The sequence below is a fragment of the Drechmeria coniospora genome, chromosome 01 (assembly GCF_001625195.1).
Source record: "Drechmeria coniospora strain ARSEF 6962 chromosome 01, whole genome shotgun sequence".
Classification (NCBI taxonomy): domain Eukaryota; kingdom Fungi; phylum Ascomycota; class Sordariomycetes; order Hypocreales; family Ophiocordycipitaceae; genus Drechmeria; species Drechmeria coniospora.
Genome location: NC_054389.1, coordinates 9,544,022 through 9,561,341, shown reverse-complemented (window position 1 = coordinate 9,561,341; position 17,320 = coordinate 9,544,022). Strand labels below are relative to the sequence as shown.

Below are 17,320 nucleotides of genomic sequence, written 5' to 3'. Positions count from 1 at the left end.
GGCCCCTTGTTTCCTGCTCCGGCATAAAGGGGGACGCAACGCATTGCCCATGCACACCTGCACCGTATACAAGAAACGAATAGCCGCAGCTGAAGGGAAGTTTTGGGGACCATGTAGAGGATTAATGCTGGGGATCCTTGTCGTCGTCTTGCTCGCTCGCTCGCTCACTGTCGTTTTCGTATTTGGCGCTTGCCGCCTGCAGCCTGCAGATGATGATTGGCCCAGGACACCCGCGTGGCTTTGGTGCTGGCTCATTGTTTACACCTACAAGTCGTGAGCCGACGACGGCAAATCACAGCATGGGTCGACCGGTTGAAAGGACAATGGGAAACGGGTTGGAGGGAGCTCGACGGTCGAGCATGTGAATCAACCAGGCTCTCCACTAACCGTAGGGAGGAGTATTTTATTATAGGTGCACCTAGCATTTCGGACTGCAAATTTGTGGAGTACGGTACATGTTCGTACTTGCAGTATTTGTGCTTGCAAGTACTTGTCATGATTCCTACTGTACAAATACACCAAATTACTAGTAACAAGTACTGTAAAAGCACAAGAACAAGTGCACTTGTTGTGCTCCGTACTTAAGTGTAAGTAGGTGCTGTAGTTGAAAGTACACCCTGCATATAAGTACAGCAAGTGTGTGCGGTACCAAGGTAGTACTGTGACTGTACAGGTGAGCTAATGCAAGACAGCGCCCCGCCAGGCTCATGGTTGCCCGGACAACCTACCCCTCACCCCTCACAACAAGACGACACCACGACGACACAAGACGACACAAGACGACACCAAGACGACACCACAGCCACCGCCAAGGTGCCGTCGGCCACGGGGCGCTCAAAGCCAGACGGCATCCCTCAAGGTCGGGGGGCAGCGAGTGGGTGACGGATGGCGCTGATGGGTCGGTCAGCTGAATCCATTGCGAGGGCGAGGGAGAGCATGATATTGTTTGGGTCGCACTGCTGGTCCGAATTCGGCATGAGCGCGCTGCCAGCACTTGCTTGTACTTGCATGGAGATGCTAACTTCTGCTACTGTGGCTTGTTGCCGCCTGGAATCAGAGGTGGAAACAAGCGTGGAAACAATAAACGGCATCGTCTTTGCGTCGCCGACTTTGGCCGCCTCGCGCACATCGCCTTTCTTTGCACATGTGTGTACTAAGTAGTATGCATGCCTGCAACTGTAGTAGCACCTCTCCAACTACGTTGTCTTCGTCCGTCTTCTTCGATCCTGGCTAGCCTACTTGCAACTACACTCAATCTACGGAGTACTTAGGTGTGCTTTCATGCTCTCCGTATTGTATGCTTTATAGCTATATCGCTATATCGCGCTATCGCGCTATCGCTATTTATCCACCGATACGCGCCCGAGTGACTCCGTACGGGGTCGTGGATCAACTAAGGCAGGAGGCAACCCCTGTCAGTTCGTACCTGCCCTTCCTGCCGCCTCGTTACCCGGTCGAGCTGTGCACTGGCCAACTGTTCCCTCCTGCCATATTCTTCCTCACAAACCTCGCCCACTTTCCCCTCCGCCTCTCCTCTCCTCTCTTTACTCTCCAGGGCTTCTCTCTTCTGCATCGCCTTCCCCCTAGCATCGCACATGCATGCACCCACGCGACGCTTCGGGCCACAGTCAACCCCTTCCCAGGTACTCTCCATCGACGACCCGCTGCATGCCGAGCCGACGACGAGGAGACGAAGCGAGGGCGCGGCGATGATGCTTTGAGGAGCGCCAGCAGTCAAGTCAAGCAAGCAGGCAGTGCTCACGGCGCCATGGCTACCAAGCATAACCAACACCACCACCACCACCGGCGCCGCCACCACGGCCGACGGCGCGCCGCAGCCTTGGTCGCTCTCGCCCTGGCCGTCGCGACGAGCCCGAGCTCGATTGCGGCCGCCCTCGAGCTCCCGTACGTGCCGACGCAGATCCTCACGCCCGCCGCCTGCTTCAACCGGTCCTCCTGTCGCGGCCAAGATGTCGCCTACATCCTCTCCCCCGACGCAACCGGCACCACCACCCAGCTCCTCGCCTTCAACTACTCGACCGCTATAGACGGCGGCGACGTGCCCAGGACCGCCACCAAGGACCTGCCCTTCTTGAAGGACGCGCCCGCCAACACTGCCTTTGGCGCCGTCAGGACCGGCGATGGCACCCTCGCCGTCTACGCCGGCGCCTGCGATGCCGACGGCGGCGACCTTTGGACCTTTGACCCCGCCGCGCCAGCCGCGGAATGGGACAAGCGGGAGACTGCGGCGGCGACGACCGGCTCGAAGCCGAAAGCCCCCTACTTTCTCGGCGGCATCCTCTCCTTCTCGTCCAAGATCGCTCCGGTCCCGGACCAGCCCACAATCTACACCTACGGCGGCATATGCGCATCGCCCTCGTCCGACGCCGACGCCTGGCAGTCCCGCGGCAACTACACGACGACGACGACGAGCCTCACCCCAGACGACCAGCGCGCCACCACCTCGTACCACGCCGCCGTCGCTTCGCTCGGAGGTCCCAAGTCCCCCTTTGCGAGCTTCTCCATCACCCAGCTGCCCTCGTCGACGACCAACATGTCCGGCACCGTCAGCCAAAGGGCCAGCTTCGTCTTCATGGGTGGCCACACGAAGTCGGCCTTCATCAACATGAGCACCATCGCCGTCTGGACTCTGCCGGAGGAGACGTGGTCCTTTGTCAACGTCCAAGCTCCCGACACCGAGGACGCCCAGAGCGGCGTCGAGAGCCGAGCCGGCCACACCGCCGTCCTCAGCGAGGACGGGCTGTCCATCGTCGTCCTCGGCGGCTGGGTCGGCGACCTGAGCACGCCCGCTCAGCCGCAGCTGGCCGTGCTCGAGATGAACCAGACGTACAGCTCGTGGCGATGGAAGGTACCAAAGGACCAACCGTCGGGCAACGGCATATTCGGTCACGGCGCCGCCCTGCTGCCCGGCAACGTCATGATGGTCTACGGCGGCTGGGAGACGCAGCCGGCGACGAGCGGCAACGCGAAGCGCCAAGCTGCCGCGTCGCCCTCGCCGCGCTTCCTCAACCTCACGTCGATGGCCTGGACGCCTTCGTACCGGAACCCCAACGTCGTCGACGCGTCCGCCCGAGACGCCGGCGCCCCGGACGCGCCCGGAGCCGGCAACGGCTCCGCCACCTCGCGCCGGCTCGGTCTCGGCCTCGGCCTCGGTCTCGGCCTCGCCTTCCTGCTGGGCATCGTCCTCGTCATCTTCCTGTGGCGCCTGAGGCAGCGCAAGCGGCAAGCCGGTCGCCGCGACGAAGCGGCTCGAGCCATGGCCGAGGATGCCAATCATTTCCTGCACGACGACGACATGGCCGAGCGGCACCATCCCTTCATCTGGGGCTCGCGGGACTGGCGGACGGGCCACGACGCGTCGGAGCGGTCCCTCGGGTACGAAAGCCTCCGCGGCGCGAGGACCTCGCTCGACGCCAGTCCGGCGATCCTGCCGTCGGCCGCCATCGCGAGAAAGCCGGTGCCGAGAATCAGCCGGGCCGGTTACCAGCCGACCGAGGGCCGCCACGCCGCCTTCGCCCCGGCACCGGGCGCCATTCATCCCATCCTCGAGGACGACGAGGACGAGTTCAATCGGCATCGCGCCTCGCTTCCGCACGACGGTCCGCTCACGCCCTCGTCGGTGCACTCGAACCCTTTCATCACGCCGACGGCCTCGGTCGTCGTCCCGCCCTTGGCCTTCCCGCCCCGACGGGGATCCACGCCGCCGAGCCCCGACACCGTCTTCCGCCGTCACGACCCGGACGTCCGAGACTGGGTCTCGGACGTCGATGCGGCAGATGCCCTTCTGACGCGGTACAACAACCGTCCGGGGAAAGGATCGCCAACCCGCGGCGGCTCGATCGGATCGTCGGTCACGGGCATCAAGGACGACGACTCGAGGACGGGCTCGAACCTGTCCGAGTCGGCCCGCAGCGTCGTCGAGAGTCTGCGCAGGTCGGTTTCGGAGCGGAGGTCCGTTGTGGCCGAGAATCCGCTGCCGCCGCCGCCGCTGCGGCAACGAGAGCAGTATCAGCAGCACGCCAAGTCGGGCAGCTCGTCGAGCAGCAGCTTCCTCACGGCCCGCACCGGCTTCGGCGCCCTCCAAGCCGAGGCGCCGTCCCTGCTCATGGCCGGACGGCCCCGGCCCGGCAGTCCCGTGCCGTGCGACGACGACGAGTCCGGGTCGCCGTCCAAGCTGAAGCCGAGGAGAAACTGGCTCGGCTCGCTGCGTCGCGTGTTTTCGACCTCGGGCGGCACGCCTCCCACGTCGGCGACGCGAGACGACTTCCCGGAACGGCTGTCGATCGAGGCGACGGGTTCCGACCACGAGACCCGCGCCACCGGCGGCCTGAGCGGTGACCTCCTTCGCCGCAAGCAGGGCCGCCACGACTGGGAGGAGGACGCCGGCGGGTCGGCGGCCGCGCACGAGGAACCGCAGCAGGTAAAGGATATGGAGAACGAGTGGGACATCGAGAGGGCCGTGGAGCAGCGTCTCGTCCAGGTCATGTTCACGGTGCCTAAGGAGCGCCTGCGCGTCGTCAACGGGGACGACGCGGCCGCCGACGACGACGCCGAGGGCGACCTATCCGCCTCCTCGTCCCACCAGCACCTGCACGAGCACTGGCACGAGCAGGAGCGCGGACAAGTCACTCCGCAGACAGCGAGCGTGCACGAAGCGCTTGCCGCCGAGGTCATCGACTCCCCCATGTCCTCCTTCTTCCCGCACGATGACGTATCCTCCCTGTCGACGTCGTTCCTTGCGAGCGACCGGCCGCAGCCTCAGGCGACGGCGACGCTGGACGGCGTGGAGAGCTCGGAACAGGACCTGCAAGCCGAGGAGGGAAGGCAAGGGGAACGCTACAGAGAGAGGTTCCTCGACCTGCCAGACCTCGGCCCGCTGGACCTCGACCCGCCCAAGAGGTTCTCACACTCGACGGATGCGTCGTGGGGCCCAAGCATCTCCGGCGCCGTCCTCACCGCGGAGGCGGTCACGTTTGAGCGGCCCCGAACGAGGGTGCGCGAGATGGTCGATCAGTTCGAGCGGAGCGCGTCGCAGAGTCCGACGAGGGTTGCTCGCGAGTAGAACGAGTAGAGTCGGGGTCACGCACGGCGTTTGTTGGTCGTCGGAGGCGGATCCGAGCCTCTCAACGAACGGTTCACGCAGCGGTTACGGTTTTTGATACAACGGGAGGGGGGGGGGGGGGGGGTGGTTTCCTTGCGTCCATGTCTGCGGGATGGGTCATCCATTCATTATATGTATGTATTTACGCTTACGCATCACGCATGCCATGCATGTACATGAAACAAACAACAGTCGCTAGCTACCATGAATACACACGTACGTATGGGCCGCGGAGAAAACAAAACAGGCGGCGGAAGCGAAAATGATTCTTTCCTCCTCGTTTCTCTTTCCTCTTTCATGGCGCCTCGCCTCACTCGGTAGCGGCCGCGGCATCATTGCGCCAGCAGCTTTTTATTCCAAGCTAGGACGGCCTCGATAACCCACTTGCCGGGAAAGTCGAAGATGACGATGCCAGTTCTCCGGCCGGCGGGCTCGGAGGCGGCGGAAGCGAAAATGATTCTTTCCTCCTCGTTTCTCTTTCCTCTTTCATGGCGCCTCGCCTCACTCGGTGGCGGCCGCGGCATCATTGCGCCAGCAGCTTTTTATTCCAAGCTAGGACGGCCTCGATAACCCGCTTGCCGGGAAAGTCGAAGATGACGATGCCCGTTCTCCGGCCGGCGGGCTCGGCTTCGAAGTCGCGCAGCCACTGGCCCGTCATGTCGTTCATGCCCGTGACGGTGCGGTTGGCGGGTCCGGCGGCCGCCTCGACAGGTAGGACGCCGACCGAGGCGGACACATGGGCGAGGTAGAGGAGCCGGTTGTCGAGGGGGTCGGTGGCGGCGCGTTCGAGAGCGGCTCGGACGGCGGTCCACTTGTCGGCGAGGTGGTAGACGTCGGGGATGATCCACACGTCCTCGAGGGCCATCTGGGGGCCGTCCCAAGCGGGGCCGTAGGCGTCGGCCGCGTGTTCGGAGGCAAAGTTCTGGAGGAGGAGGATGCGCGAGCGCAGCGCGCCGAGGGTGGGCAGGGCGCCGGAGGGTGTGGAGATGCGGGCGGCGGCGCTCGGGATGGCGTCGCGGACGCGGAGGAAGGCGGCTTCGAAGGAGGATGCGTCGCCGCTTCGGCGGCCGCCGGATATGGGCGGACCCTCTTCCTTGAGGCGCATGACGATGGCCTCGGAGGGGTGCTCGTCGAGAAAGGCGATGATGGGACGCAAGACGTCATCCCCGAGGGCGAAGCCGGTGTCGCCGTCGGCGTGGTAGATGCGGAGCTCGCCGTCGCGGAGGCGGGCGCGGATGTCGAAGTAGCGCAGGCCGGCTTCGAGCTGGACGGAGAGGTTCCAGTTCTGGCAGTGGAGGACAGGGTCGCGGCGGAGCAGGGGGCCGTACGTCATGGAGTCATGTGAGCCGGGGATGCTGAGGCTCGAGATCGGAACGGCGTCCGGCAGGCGAGCCATCCAGGCGGCGTTGTGGGCGGCGTGGGCATCGAAGCTGTAGGCGGATCGGTATCCGCCATAGCAACCGGCGGTGACGGTGCAGGGGGCGAGGGCGAGGAGGCTGCGGAAGGGGAAGACCAGAGCGGCGGCGGCGGCGACGGCAAAGAGGATGAGGATGGGGGTGCGATGGATGAGGGGTCGACGGGGGACGAGGAAGCGCGGCGGCAGCGGCGGAGCGATGGTGAGCGAGGGCGAGGGCGAGGGCGAGGGCGAGGGCGAGGACGAGGACGAGGGCGAGAGCATGAGCGATTGCTTTTCCATGACGAGGGCGTGCCGCTCGGCTCGTTCTCGCCTCTCACGGCAGGAGGAGGGGAGGTGGTGAAGGAGGAGGAGATGAGGTGAGTACGGGAGAAGGGATCGATGGCACGTCGTTGGCCTTGACCTGCGCGACGCCGTTTGGGTCGTGGCTGGTTGGGTGGTGCTGATGGTGTAGCGGGTGGTGTAGCGGGTGGTGTGGCGAGTGGTGTGGCGAGTGGTGTGGCGGCCGCGGTGCAAGAAAGCAGCCTCGGCGGCGGTGTGGGTGGACGGATCGCACGGTGCGCTCTGGGCTACGTCATCAGGGTGTCAGCTCTGGAGCGGCTCTCGCGTTCTCGGGGCTCGGGGGGGGCCTGGGGACGCTGGGGCATTGGGGGCTCCGGGACACTGGTGGCTCTGGGGTATTAGCGGGTACCAACTAATTACGGCGCAAGTACGGAGCAGAAGCGGTCAGGTTTCCCAGCAACGGCGGGCGAGTTTGATCGCCGATGGGTCCTGTTTCAGCGCCGGAGTGCTACCCTATACCCTATACCCCACCCCGGGGAGGGAGTGATACCTGCGGCAAAGGGAAGAACCGACAGAAAGGATCCTCACTCACGCATCGTCTCATGATGGGTAAGATTTGCCACTGTGCCCAGGAAGTGCGGTGAGCTGAAGCGAAATGAAGATGCCGGCACTCTGATGCCGCGTCGCATGCATGGATCAGTTGCGTAAGAGCATGGGTTGGAGGACGAGGGTTGTGTGCGGTTCTTGTGCTGAGTGTTACATGCACCTACATGTACTCGCCAACGGAAGCAGGCAGCGTCCGCGAGTCGATACGAGACGCACCAAGCATCGAGGACGCATCGGCGGCGGGACGGACAAGTTCCGGCAGCCATGGGGATTGTCACGGATGCACGGGGTACAAGCACATGGACTCGGCAGCATGGGTTCATCCACATAGGTGCCGTACCCAGCGCTGCAGCTACGACGCCAACCCGTGTATGCATGTGCTTGCACTCAATGCATGTTGGCAGCAGCAGTCAAGGTTGAAGACGCCCGATGCGTCACAGGACCGGATGCACCGCATACGTCGCACCGTACGACAGTAACAGTGGCCCGGACGGACGCTCATCCGTCGGAGCTTTCCGAGCGACGATGACCAGGCTCCAAGTCTGGCGTAGGATGAGAGAGTTCCGGGCACTTACATGGCGGCGATGGACGCCCGAGCACGGACAGGCATCATCAGTGCCGCCGACGAGGCCCCGCGGTCGGCGAAGCGTGCACGCCACGGCGTGGAGTCGATGCCCCGTAACGTTCGTCGCCACAGCAGTAGCAACTGCCGGTGGCCTCGGCAGCAACACGGGAGGGAGAATGCAGTCGGTGGCGAGGGGCAGCTCGTCCGTCATTCGCTCACCGAGAGCAACAGGGGCTACGTACAGGTACCTAGAGGCTACGGCACGCATGCACCACCTGCATGCGTTTGCAAGCGGGGCGGGAGGGGGCGGAGGTAGAATGTCGGGAGGCACATTCCCATGGAAAGTGACGAGAGATTCGAGAATTGACCGGCCGCAAGGACCTCGAGATGGGCCCGGAGAGGGAGGTGGCGACGACAGGCATCACTTGGTTTTGCCGTCTGTGACGAGGTGGTGATGGACCAGGGGCGCTGCGTGCGACACGAGGTCAGCCGACGGAGGCAGGCTTCGCATTCGATGGCTGCCAGGACGCGGGGTGATGGACGGGACTATGTGCGAGCAGGGCATGGATTCAGTACAGGTGCATGTGCGAACACTCCATTCACCCCGTACGGAGCCTTTGTCGCGTCATACGAAGGGGATTGCCTGTTCGTCGTGCGCTGCCGATACGGAGTTGCTTCCCAGTAATTAGCACATGTGCAGGCACGGAGCACTCCGTACCAAGGCACCAACCACATCTGCATGCACCATTGGCATCGAGACCCCCGGCGCGGCACCTGTGGGTGTCCAGCACGACGGAAGAAGTAATGCCGACAAAGGCGTGCGGAGTGCGGAGTACTTACTGTGCAGCACACGATGCAGGTGCGAGCAGTGTGATGAATGTGTCTCGGTCATGGAACCGCCGCTGGCATTTCGCACTCTGGCCTCGACCCGACGCCTTTGTCGTTGGCCGCCGCCGCAGGGATGAGCGAGCGATGGTTGATGCAAGCGCCGCGACGACGACGGATACGGTCTCGCCAATGGATGCTTGCCAGGACGGCGAGGTGATGTGCCGCAGTACACCTATATATCAACAAAGGTGGTCAGGTAACCACAGCCAGTGCCAAACACGCAAGTCGACTGTGCTGTATTATCAACATGTAATATTAATTACTTGGTCGAGGCCAAAGCTGGTAGCAATAACTCGCAGGCACGGAGGGGTTCCTCCGGTTCCTCGCTAACGCGTCTTGGCACCGAAGGTTTGGCCATGCATGTACCTACAGTACAGTACAAGTACGCTTGCTTGCACGTGCAGAAGAAGCAAAAGGCGGGAGATTCTGCAAGCTCGTTCGTACTCCGAACTGTGCATGTATACTTATGGCGGTCACTTACCTACGGCAGTGTGCTGCGGCACATGCCAACGATTACGCGCACCTTGGTGCGATGCATCTCGGTGCAGATGCCTCCTCGAACGAGGACGAGAACAGAGTTCTCGGGCCACCAGTACATGTACCATTATTTCAAGTTACTTGGTGCACGACCACCACCATGTACAAGTTGCATGGTGCTACACGGACAACTACATAGGCTTGTAGGTACCAAGACAGGAAGTAGTACTGGCACATCACACACAGCTGACTGTACGTGGAAACGAGTCGACGATGATGTCGTGCGGCATGCCGACGCGAGCAGGTAATAGGAACAGGACCTTTGTCCGAGAGCTGTAGGCACGCACACGAGCTCGGCCAGGCCCAGTCCCCAAGCAGCAAAGTGGCCCGCTGGCTGGTTCGTTGCCTCTCGATGTCTCTGCCTACCTCACCAGCTGCGGCGGCACCGAGGCAGGAGACCGCGAGTGCGATGCGAACGTGCTAGTGCGATGCGAATGTGCTAGTGCGATGCACGTGTCCGTCCTAGTTGGTCGAACGAGTGCATTTTGGCCTTTGGAAGCAGGACGCGAACGCAATGCCCACCTCGTGTTCGTGTGTTGGCTCCTTCTCGGCACTCGGCAAGGGCGCTCGAACACGTTCACGGGTGCGGGTGCATGAGTGTGTGTGTGAGTGAGTGAGTGAGTGAGTGTGTGTGTGAGTGAGTGAGTGAGTGTGTGTGTGCGTGTGCGTGTGTGTGAGTGAGTGAGTGTGTGTGGTGTGCGTGAGTGAGTGAGTGTGTGTGGTGTGCGTGAGTGAGTGAGTGTGTGTGGTGTGCGTGTGTGCATGAGTGTGTCGTGTGTGTGTGCCTGTGGGTGCGAGTGTGGTGAGTGCCTGTAATAAATATATCCGACTCGCTCCCAATTCGGCATTCTCGTAATTAGTACAAGTGCTCGATAGTGTAATTACTCCATACACTGAACAACACTACCTAGTAAGTAGGTGTACGGAGGACAAGTACAGTATAAGAACAACATCAACAGTGCCGGACCCGCCACGGATAATGTACCACTTTGGTACCGAGTGGAACCTGCGTGACGAACGATGCCGTTGAACGAGCTTGCTTGCTTGCACTTGTCCTCCGTACATGACATGTAGTTCCGAGTGGCTCGTGAGTGTGACGGCGATTTGGATGGCGGCGGCGGCGGCGGCGGCGTGGCGGTGGTGTGTCCCAAGACTCCAAGCGAAGTACGAGAAGCTGGTTCGGACAGTGCGTTCTGCCGAGGCGAGGTACCACGATTGGCCACACGCGTTGGCAAGTATGTGTACAAGGTACGTTGTGCGGTGCGCCCGGGCAGGCAAGTACGGACGGCGACTTCGCCTAGACGCACCCACATAACCATGGCCATCACAACGACCGTCATCACCACCATGGCCATCACCACCATCACCACCATCACCACAACCATCATCGCCACGACCATCACCATGACGTAAAGGGTGCGTGACAATCACGATACGAGAGTGCTCATCGGGCAGCAGAACTTCGCAGGCTGGGTTATTGCAGGGCCCTGCTGGCATGCCATGGCACCCACTTGTGCAGCTGCGTGTCCTGTGCTTCCCAGTGTTGAGCCTCTTCCCTCGTTGCTCTCGCCGTCCGCCTCATCAGCCGCGGCGGCATCCCGACAATCTCCCGCGGGCATGCATGCATGAATGCGCAGAGGGGGCAGAAATGCAAACGGCAAGGCCGCCTGCGTGCCCGCCTGGCGGCTGCCTATCATCGGCCTGCGTGCACGTTGCGGTGAGACGAGCGGCATTCCAGCCTCGGCGGGGCGAGGACAAATCCGTGGCGGAACAACAACGACCAAGGAGTCGCTGAGGGAGTTGGAACACGGCAACGTTCGGGTGCGGGGGAACCCGAAACGAGTTCGAGTTCGAGTTCGAGTGCGTGCGAGAGAGAGAGCGCCCTGGCACGTCGACCCCGTCCTCGTCTCGGACCAGCAGCGACTGCCGATCTTGCTTGCTCGAACCCCATCGACCCGCCAATATCGGGGCGCCGGCGAGGCCACGAAATCGGAGCACGCAGACGCGCATGCATCCGTTGCCATGTCGTGGATGGGTTGCCGAACAGACGGACATGTGTCCTGTGTGCGAGCTCTGCCGCCGTGTGCCGTTGGTGCAAGTGCTGTGTACGTGTGCCGAATGCGCCTGTACCGTGCAAGTATGCTTTGAGCAAGCATGTACCGGTACCTCTCGGCCGGGCGACAATCTGTGCGTGGTCGCCCATGCACGGAGCGAGCATGCGGAGCTCTCGCGCCGCAACAAACATGCAGCAGTTGTACATGTACTTGCAAGTAAGTGCTGTACGGTGCTGCACATGCGCGGCGCCGTGCGGACTGCCTCCCCCAGCAGCGGTCGATCCATCGAATCGACCGTCGTCTGCGGCTCGGAATGAGGTGCGAATGAGCTCGCGCATAATAGGCCACATCGCCTGTAACCGCCAATCGTGACGCCATCGGCCAACCGACGGCGTTTCGCCTGCCGCCGCGCGAGCGAACCAAGTCCGCCACCGTCGAAGCCCGTATCTCCACCAAGTCCCAAAGGCAATCTCCTCTCCTCCTCCATCCCACGCCTCCCCCCCCGCCACCGCTCCCCTCCTCACCCAGCGTCGTGGGTTGGCCTGGCCTGGCCTCGGCCGAGGCGGGTACGGACGAGTGCGCGCTCGCCGGTGCGGGTGGCCGTGCCATGGACAGGCACCCCGAGCAATCGCTGCCAGTGGGTGCTCGTGGCGAGAACAAAGTTTCGATCGCGCAGCCCACTGCCGTCAAGGTCGAGGTGCCGTCGAGAGCGGCATCGAGTCGTCGCACCAGAGAGCGAGCGCGAGCGCGAGCACGCCCGTCGTCTCCAGTCCACGCACGAACCTCGACCGAGGGCTTGCGAGCAGGGGAATGCACCGACCGAGAGAGATGGACCCCTTGGAGCGAGCGGATGAATGCATGCGTGCATGTTCGACGTCTTTCCTTCGCGCGCCCACGAGCGACACAACCTGCGTGGAAGTGTGCATGCGCACGTCCATCCATGTTGGGATGGAGCCTGCTCGGAGGCCAGGTGCGCTCTGGCCAATGCGCCGCACATGTGCATGTACTTGTGCTGCAGTTTCAGAGAGTACTGTACGTGATGAACCACGGCAAGGCGAGTGCCGTCGCCGCCTGCACGAATGGGTCGACGAAACGAGCCGGGTGGCCGTGAGCCTCGACGCAAACCACCGCATCCGTTCCGCTGCAGATCCAAGTGCCGGCCCTGCAAGTACTTGCGCTGGTGCTGATGCAACCCATGACTTGCTGCTGGAGGACGCTAGCCGTCGCGGTACCTGCTGCACCTGCCCATGTGCATGCAGAGCCAGCCGACGTGTTTCGTACGTGCGCAGTACGGAGTACGGATACTCGCCGCTGGGTTCGTGCGTACTGGTGCCTACTGTACGTCGAGGTTGCTTCGTGCAGAGTGTCGTCGCCGGTGCTAGGACCATCGCCGTCGTCGTGTTGGCGGTCTTGCGGAGGTTATGGCCTCGACGGTACCTCTAGTGAAGCTAGTAGGTCCACTAGGTGCTAGGCGATGCTATTAGGTAGCCACTATCTTCGTGGTGCTGCTGGTAATTCTCCGTGCCACGAATAGCATCGTGTCTGCTTATTATGGTTCGGTTCGCGTCCAAGTATAGATGAGGTGTATTACATGTACTTGAACTTGCCGTGGTGCCGCTGGGTGCCTGCGGAGTACGTACTAACCAACTAGGTGATGCTAGCCGCTCCGTGTACTTACAAGCAGGTACTGTACGGTAGGTGTCCAAACCGTGCCGACACCTGGAACCCGCCAGCTGGCCGGGCCCTCAGCGGATCCGCCCACGGACCAGTCGCCTTGTTGGCGGGAGGATCGGTGAACTGAACCGAACTGGCCTTGGTCTGGTGGCTCCTCCCCCATCTCCCACCCATCAATCCATCCATTCACGAACCCGCCTGCCTTCGTTCTGCTCGAGCACCTGCTTGCGGTGATTAACCCTCCGCCACCCTTTGTCCCTCTTCCACCGACTTCGCCATCTTCACCACCTTCCACCTCCCCTCCCCCTCTCCGGGCAGCAGAGACAAGGAACAGAATAGATCCTGCGCGCGAACCCGCGGCCGAGCCGTCGTACCCCTCCCGTCTTGCTTCTCTCCTCATCCTCCTTCCACCATTTCTCCATTTCTCCATTTCCCCATCTCCCAGCTCCCCCTTCCTGGATGCCAATCTCCCCCCCCCCCCCCTCTTGGCATTTGTTGGCATCCTCCTGGCTTGTCTGTGTTGCCGATTGCCCTCGCCTGCTTGCGGAGCAGCCACTGCATTCCAGCCGTCCAACTTGACACCACCCACGCTTCGCCTTGACCCAACCGAAAGAAAGCCCATCTTTGGTCCGCCGATTACCGCGTTCCCTCGTCGCCCGTCGCCTCCGCAATCGTAGAAAATCAACAATCCTCGCTCTCGCTCCACGCCCTGGCCTGCTCCGCCGCTGCCCACCTCCTCCACCTACCTCGATCTCGGATCCGACCTGAGCTCCCCCGTCGGACGCCAACCACGACGGATTCGAGCCATCTCCTTGGGCCTCTCGACGGCAGTGAGCACCGCCCAGCTGCTGACGACGACGACGGCTCTCGTTCGCACCTGGTCTTCCCTCCGTCCGTCTGCCGCGTCCGCCTCGTCCGTTGCTCTCACGCACGGAGGCTCGAAAGGCGGCCGACCGACCGACCGACCGACGGCAGGCCAACGCCGACCAAACCTGGCGAGTGTCATGGCCGCAGCCTTTCCGATCGCCTCCCTCCGACTCCCGCTGGAATAGATATTGGTATGCGGTGAATAAACGACACCCATCCGCCGTCGCCCCTACTCTGCTGCTCCTTGGGTGGTAACCTGTGAGCCGACCCTCCCCCGACGCAGGAAGAGCGTGCGCCTGCTAACCGCTCAACCGTGGCGTAGCCTATTCGTTGGGCCTGACGATTCTTGCCTTCGTCGGCACAGCGCCCATGGACTCTCTCGTCCCGAACGCACCCCATCGGCGGCGCAGCTCGCTGCTCCTGGTGTCCCTCTGGTGCGCCGCCGTGGCGGCTCTGGACATCAACCTGTGCGCAAGCTTCAACACGGCTGACTCGCCCCGAAGTGCGCTTCCCCCCCCCCCCCCCCCCCCCCCGGCACCGACGTGAGCGAGGCTAACCACCGTCGTCATCTGCCCAGACGTCAGCATCTACCAGACCAATGGCTTGTGCCACGACTATTGTATGCCAAAGGGCCTCGCCTACGCCGTCACCCAAGGCAACTCTTGCTGGTGCTCCGACTACACGCCTGCCGATGCCGTGCAGGTGAGCGACTCCAAGTGCAGCCAGCCATGTCCGGCCTATCCGTCCGAGAAGTGCGGCGGCGACGGCGTCTTTGGCTACATTGCCCTCAACAACGTCCTGCCGTCTGGCACCAAGGGCCCGATCGAGTCGAGCTCGACTCCCGCTTCCACTTCTTCTAGCCCATCCTCCAAGGTGCGTTGCGTATTTTCCACTCCTCTTCCCCCACCCCTTCGTCATGCTGCCCATCGTTCTCGCCCCTCCTCTCCACTGCCCTACCCCTCCCGCCGTCGGGATTCTGGCTTTGGTCGCCTCCGCCCACCGGGCCGTCCGTCGTGTGCACGCATGCCCCTTCCCTCGCCTTTCAAGTCGTAACCTGCGCTTGGTCAGCCGTAGGCTCATCCGTATGCCATCAGGTCCAATCGTCCAGCTCAAGGGTGACAACGACTGTGCAGGACACAGAGTCCCCTTCCAGCAGTGGTGCTTCGGTTTCCGTACGACCCGTCCTGCCCTCCCCTTCGCGCCTTCCCCAACTCCCGTGCCTTGGTCGACGAAGCTAACGAACCGCGCTGTTGAAGTCGAGCGTATCCGGCACGACGACCCCCCCTACCACTTCCTCGATCGTCCAGACGGTCACGGCCGGTGGCACCGTCCGAACCGTCACCATTTCTCCCACGCAGACGAACCAAGCGTCCAACGACCGGGCAGGCTTTCCTATGCAGAGCAGTGGCCTCGGCACCGGTGCCGTCGTCGGCATAGTCGTGGCCATCGTCGTCGTCATCCTGGCGTGCGTTGCCCTCGGCCTGTTCATGTACTTCCGACGCCAGGCGAAGAAGCAGAACCAGAGCGACTACCCGGATGACCCCAGCATCCGGGGCAGCTCCTCCAACATGATGGGCGGCCGCCCGGAGATGTCCGGTATTTCTGGCGCCTCCAGCTCGCCTTCGTCGGCTGCGGCGGCTGCGGCGGCGGCGGCGGTGGCGGCCGCCTCCGCGGGCGGTCGGAACAGCCTGCTGCAGGTTGACCCGCGCATGGACCCGTTCAAGCAGGGCCTGTACGCGCGGGCCGGCAGCCACGAGAGCGTCAACACGTTGCGCGACGACCACGACTACTCGCGCAAGATCCAACAACCCAAGGTCCTCCGGGCCATGAATCCGGATCCCGTCGTGAACTGAGGCGACTTGGCCCCCGACGGATCCGCACCATTCTACCATGTCATATTTCTCCTTTTTCTCTTTCTTGGACACTTCCAGACGACAAAGCGTCACGACGTACATGACCTTGCTTGCCTTGCTGCAAGCAGACAACCTCACAAAACACACCACCATGCCCATCGCCACCACCACCACCACCACCACCACCATCACCCACACCCACGTCACATATTTGGCCCCCCCTTTGCATTTTCGAGATACCAGGATGGCGTTGGCACAAATTTGGGCATTAGTATGGCATCGCAGCCCTGCCGTGATGCAGCGGAGCTTTGCGCCAGGGAAGGCTGGCAGCTCAGGGACGGGCAGTCTGTCTCTGCACCGCGCCGCCGTGCAGTCGCGACCGCCACCAACGAGAGTGTTATGATAATATCGTATCTGGGCCCCCTCGCCGCGGATAGATCCCCTTGAATAGGAGAAGCGCAATAGCCTGGACCAAATCTTGTATCCAGGCCGGGAGAGAGACCAGACCAGACGCAACCAGACCAGACGGGCGGTGACGTGGGCGCCGCAGCGCTGGATGGACCGTCATAAAATATGGAGAGGCAAAAGCTGGCTGCCCGATAGGAATATTACTGTACATGTTACATGTATGGCAACAATGAAGGATACCAGTACAACATGCGATTCGCACGTTCAGGAAATCTTGAATATGAGTCTACCTGCAGGCAGCTTGGCCGAATTTATTTGTCGTGTGCGTGCTGATGCGAGAAGCGGACGTCTCGTGGCCCGAGCTGGACAGGTCAAACGACGGGAGAACTCGGTTCGGACCATGCCAGGCCATCGCTTGCTGCCCGTAGAACCACGCATGAACTACCCATGACGCAAGCCGGCTAGCCTGACGACCCAGGCCCCCTCTGTGTGTTTGTCGTGCCGTCTTGCAGTCCTTTGTACGTCGTGTACGACGTACTTTGGTCGGAACAAGTACGCCCGCGTCTACTTGCACAGGGTCTTACCACTGGATCCCACCGATCGGGCCTTGAGGATCCGGAATTGGGGCCGAGCACAGGCGCCTCGAGTTGGCACGGCTAAGCGATGCACCATGCCCAGACCAGATCTGGGCATGTGCGCCGTAGACATGTCCCGGCGTTTGTCTCCCTCGAGTAGGGAGCGATACATGCGTACAGCTCGGGGTAGCGCACGGAACGGAACGTGTCTGGCGACCCTTCCTTTCATCCGTACCTCCACTCTTCGCTGGACGGGAAAAGGAGGGGGGTTGCGGAACGGGAGGGTGGGAATAAATAGGTTGTGCATACCCGCACACCAGTATTAGCAAGCCGTCGTGCGTGAGCGGTGGGGCGCTGCGGAGCGGTGAACGGCGGAGCGGCGCCGGGGGTGGAGGATGGAGGAACAGGGGTGCTGAACGGATGGACGGGAAAGAGGTGCCTGAGGTGTACTGTAGACAGGAATTGCATTTGAACT

At 62.3% G+C, this 17,320-nt stretch overlaps 3 protein-coding genes across 3 annotated transcripts; 2 read left to right on the top strand and 1 right to left on the bottom strand.

Moving 5' to 3' along the window:
* Positions 1-1,768: 1,768 nt before the first annotated feature.
* DCS_02532 (uncharacterized protein) lies at positions 1,769-5,083 on the top strand (the record flags this gene model as incomplete). The annotated part of the gene is made up of 1 exon (XM_040799859.1): positions 1,769-5,083. One exon carries the CDS (start codon positions 1,769-1,771, stop codon positions 5,081-5,083), a length of 3,315 nt encoding a protein of 1,104 aa, XP_040660742.1.
* A 562-nt stretch (positions 5,084-5,645) lies between these two features.
* DCS_02531 (uncharacterized protein) lies at positions 5,646-8,200 on the bottom strand (the record flags this gene model as incomplete). Its single annotated transcript, XM_040799858.1, has 2 exons — positions 5,646-7,100; positions 8,000-8,200. 2 exons carry the CDS (start codon positions 8,198-8,200, stop codon positions 5,646-5,648), a joined length of 1,656 nt encoding a protein of 551 aa, XP_040660741.1.
* Positions 8,201-10,731: 2,531 nt separating this feature from the next.
* On the top strand, positions 10,732-15,862 carry DCS_02530 (Carbohydrate-binding WSC; the record flags this gene model as incomplete). Its single annotated transcript, XM_040799857.1, has 9 exons — positions 10,732-10,823; positions 11,052-11,519; positions 11,564-11,684; positions 11,812-12,438; positions 12,495-12,806; positions 13,756-14,200; positions 14,332-14,511; positions 14,587-14,882; positions 15,266-15,862. The coding sequence occupies 9 exons, from the start codon at positions 10,732-10,734 to the stop codon at positions 15,860-15,862; spliced, it is 3,138 nt and encodes a 1,045-aa protein (XP_040660740.1).
* Positions 15,863-17,320: the final 1,458 nt, after the last annotated feature.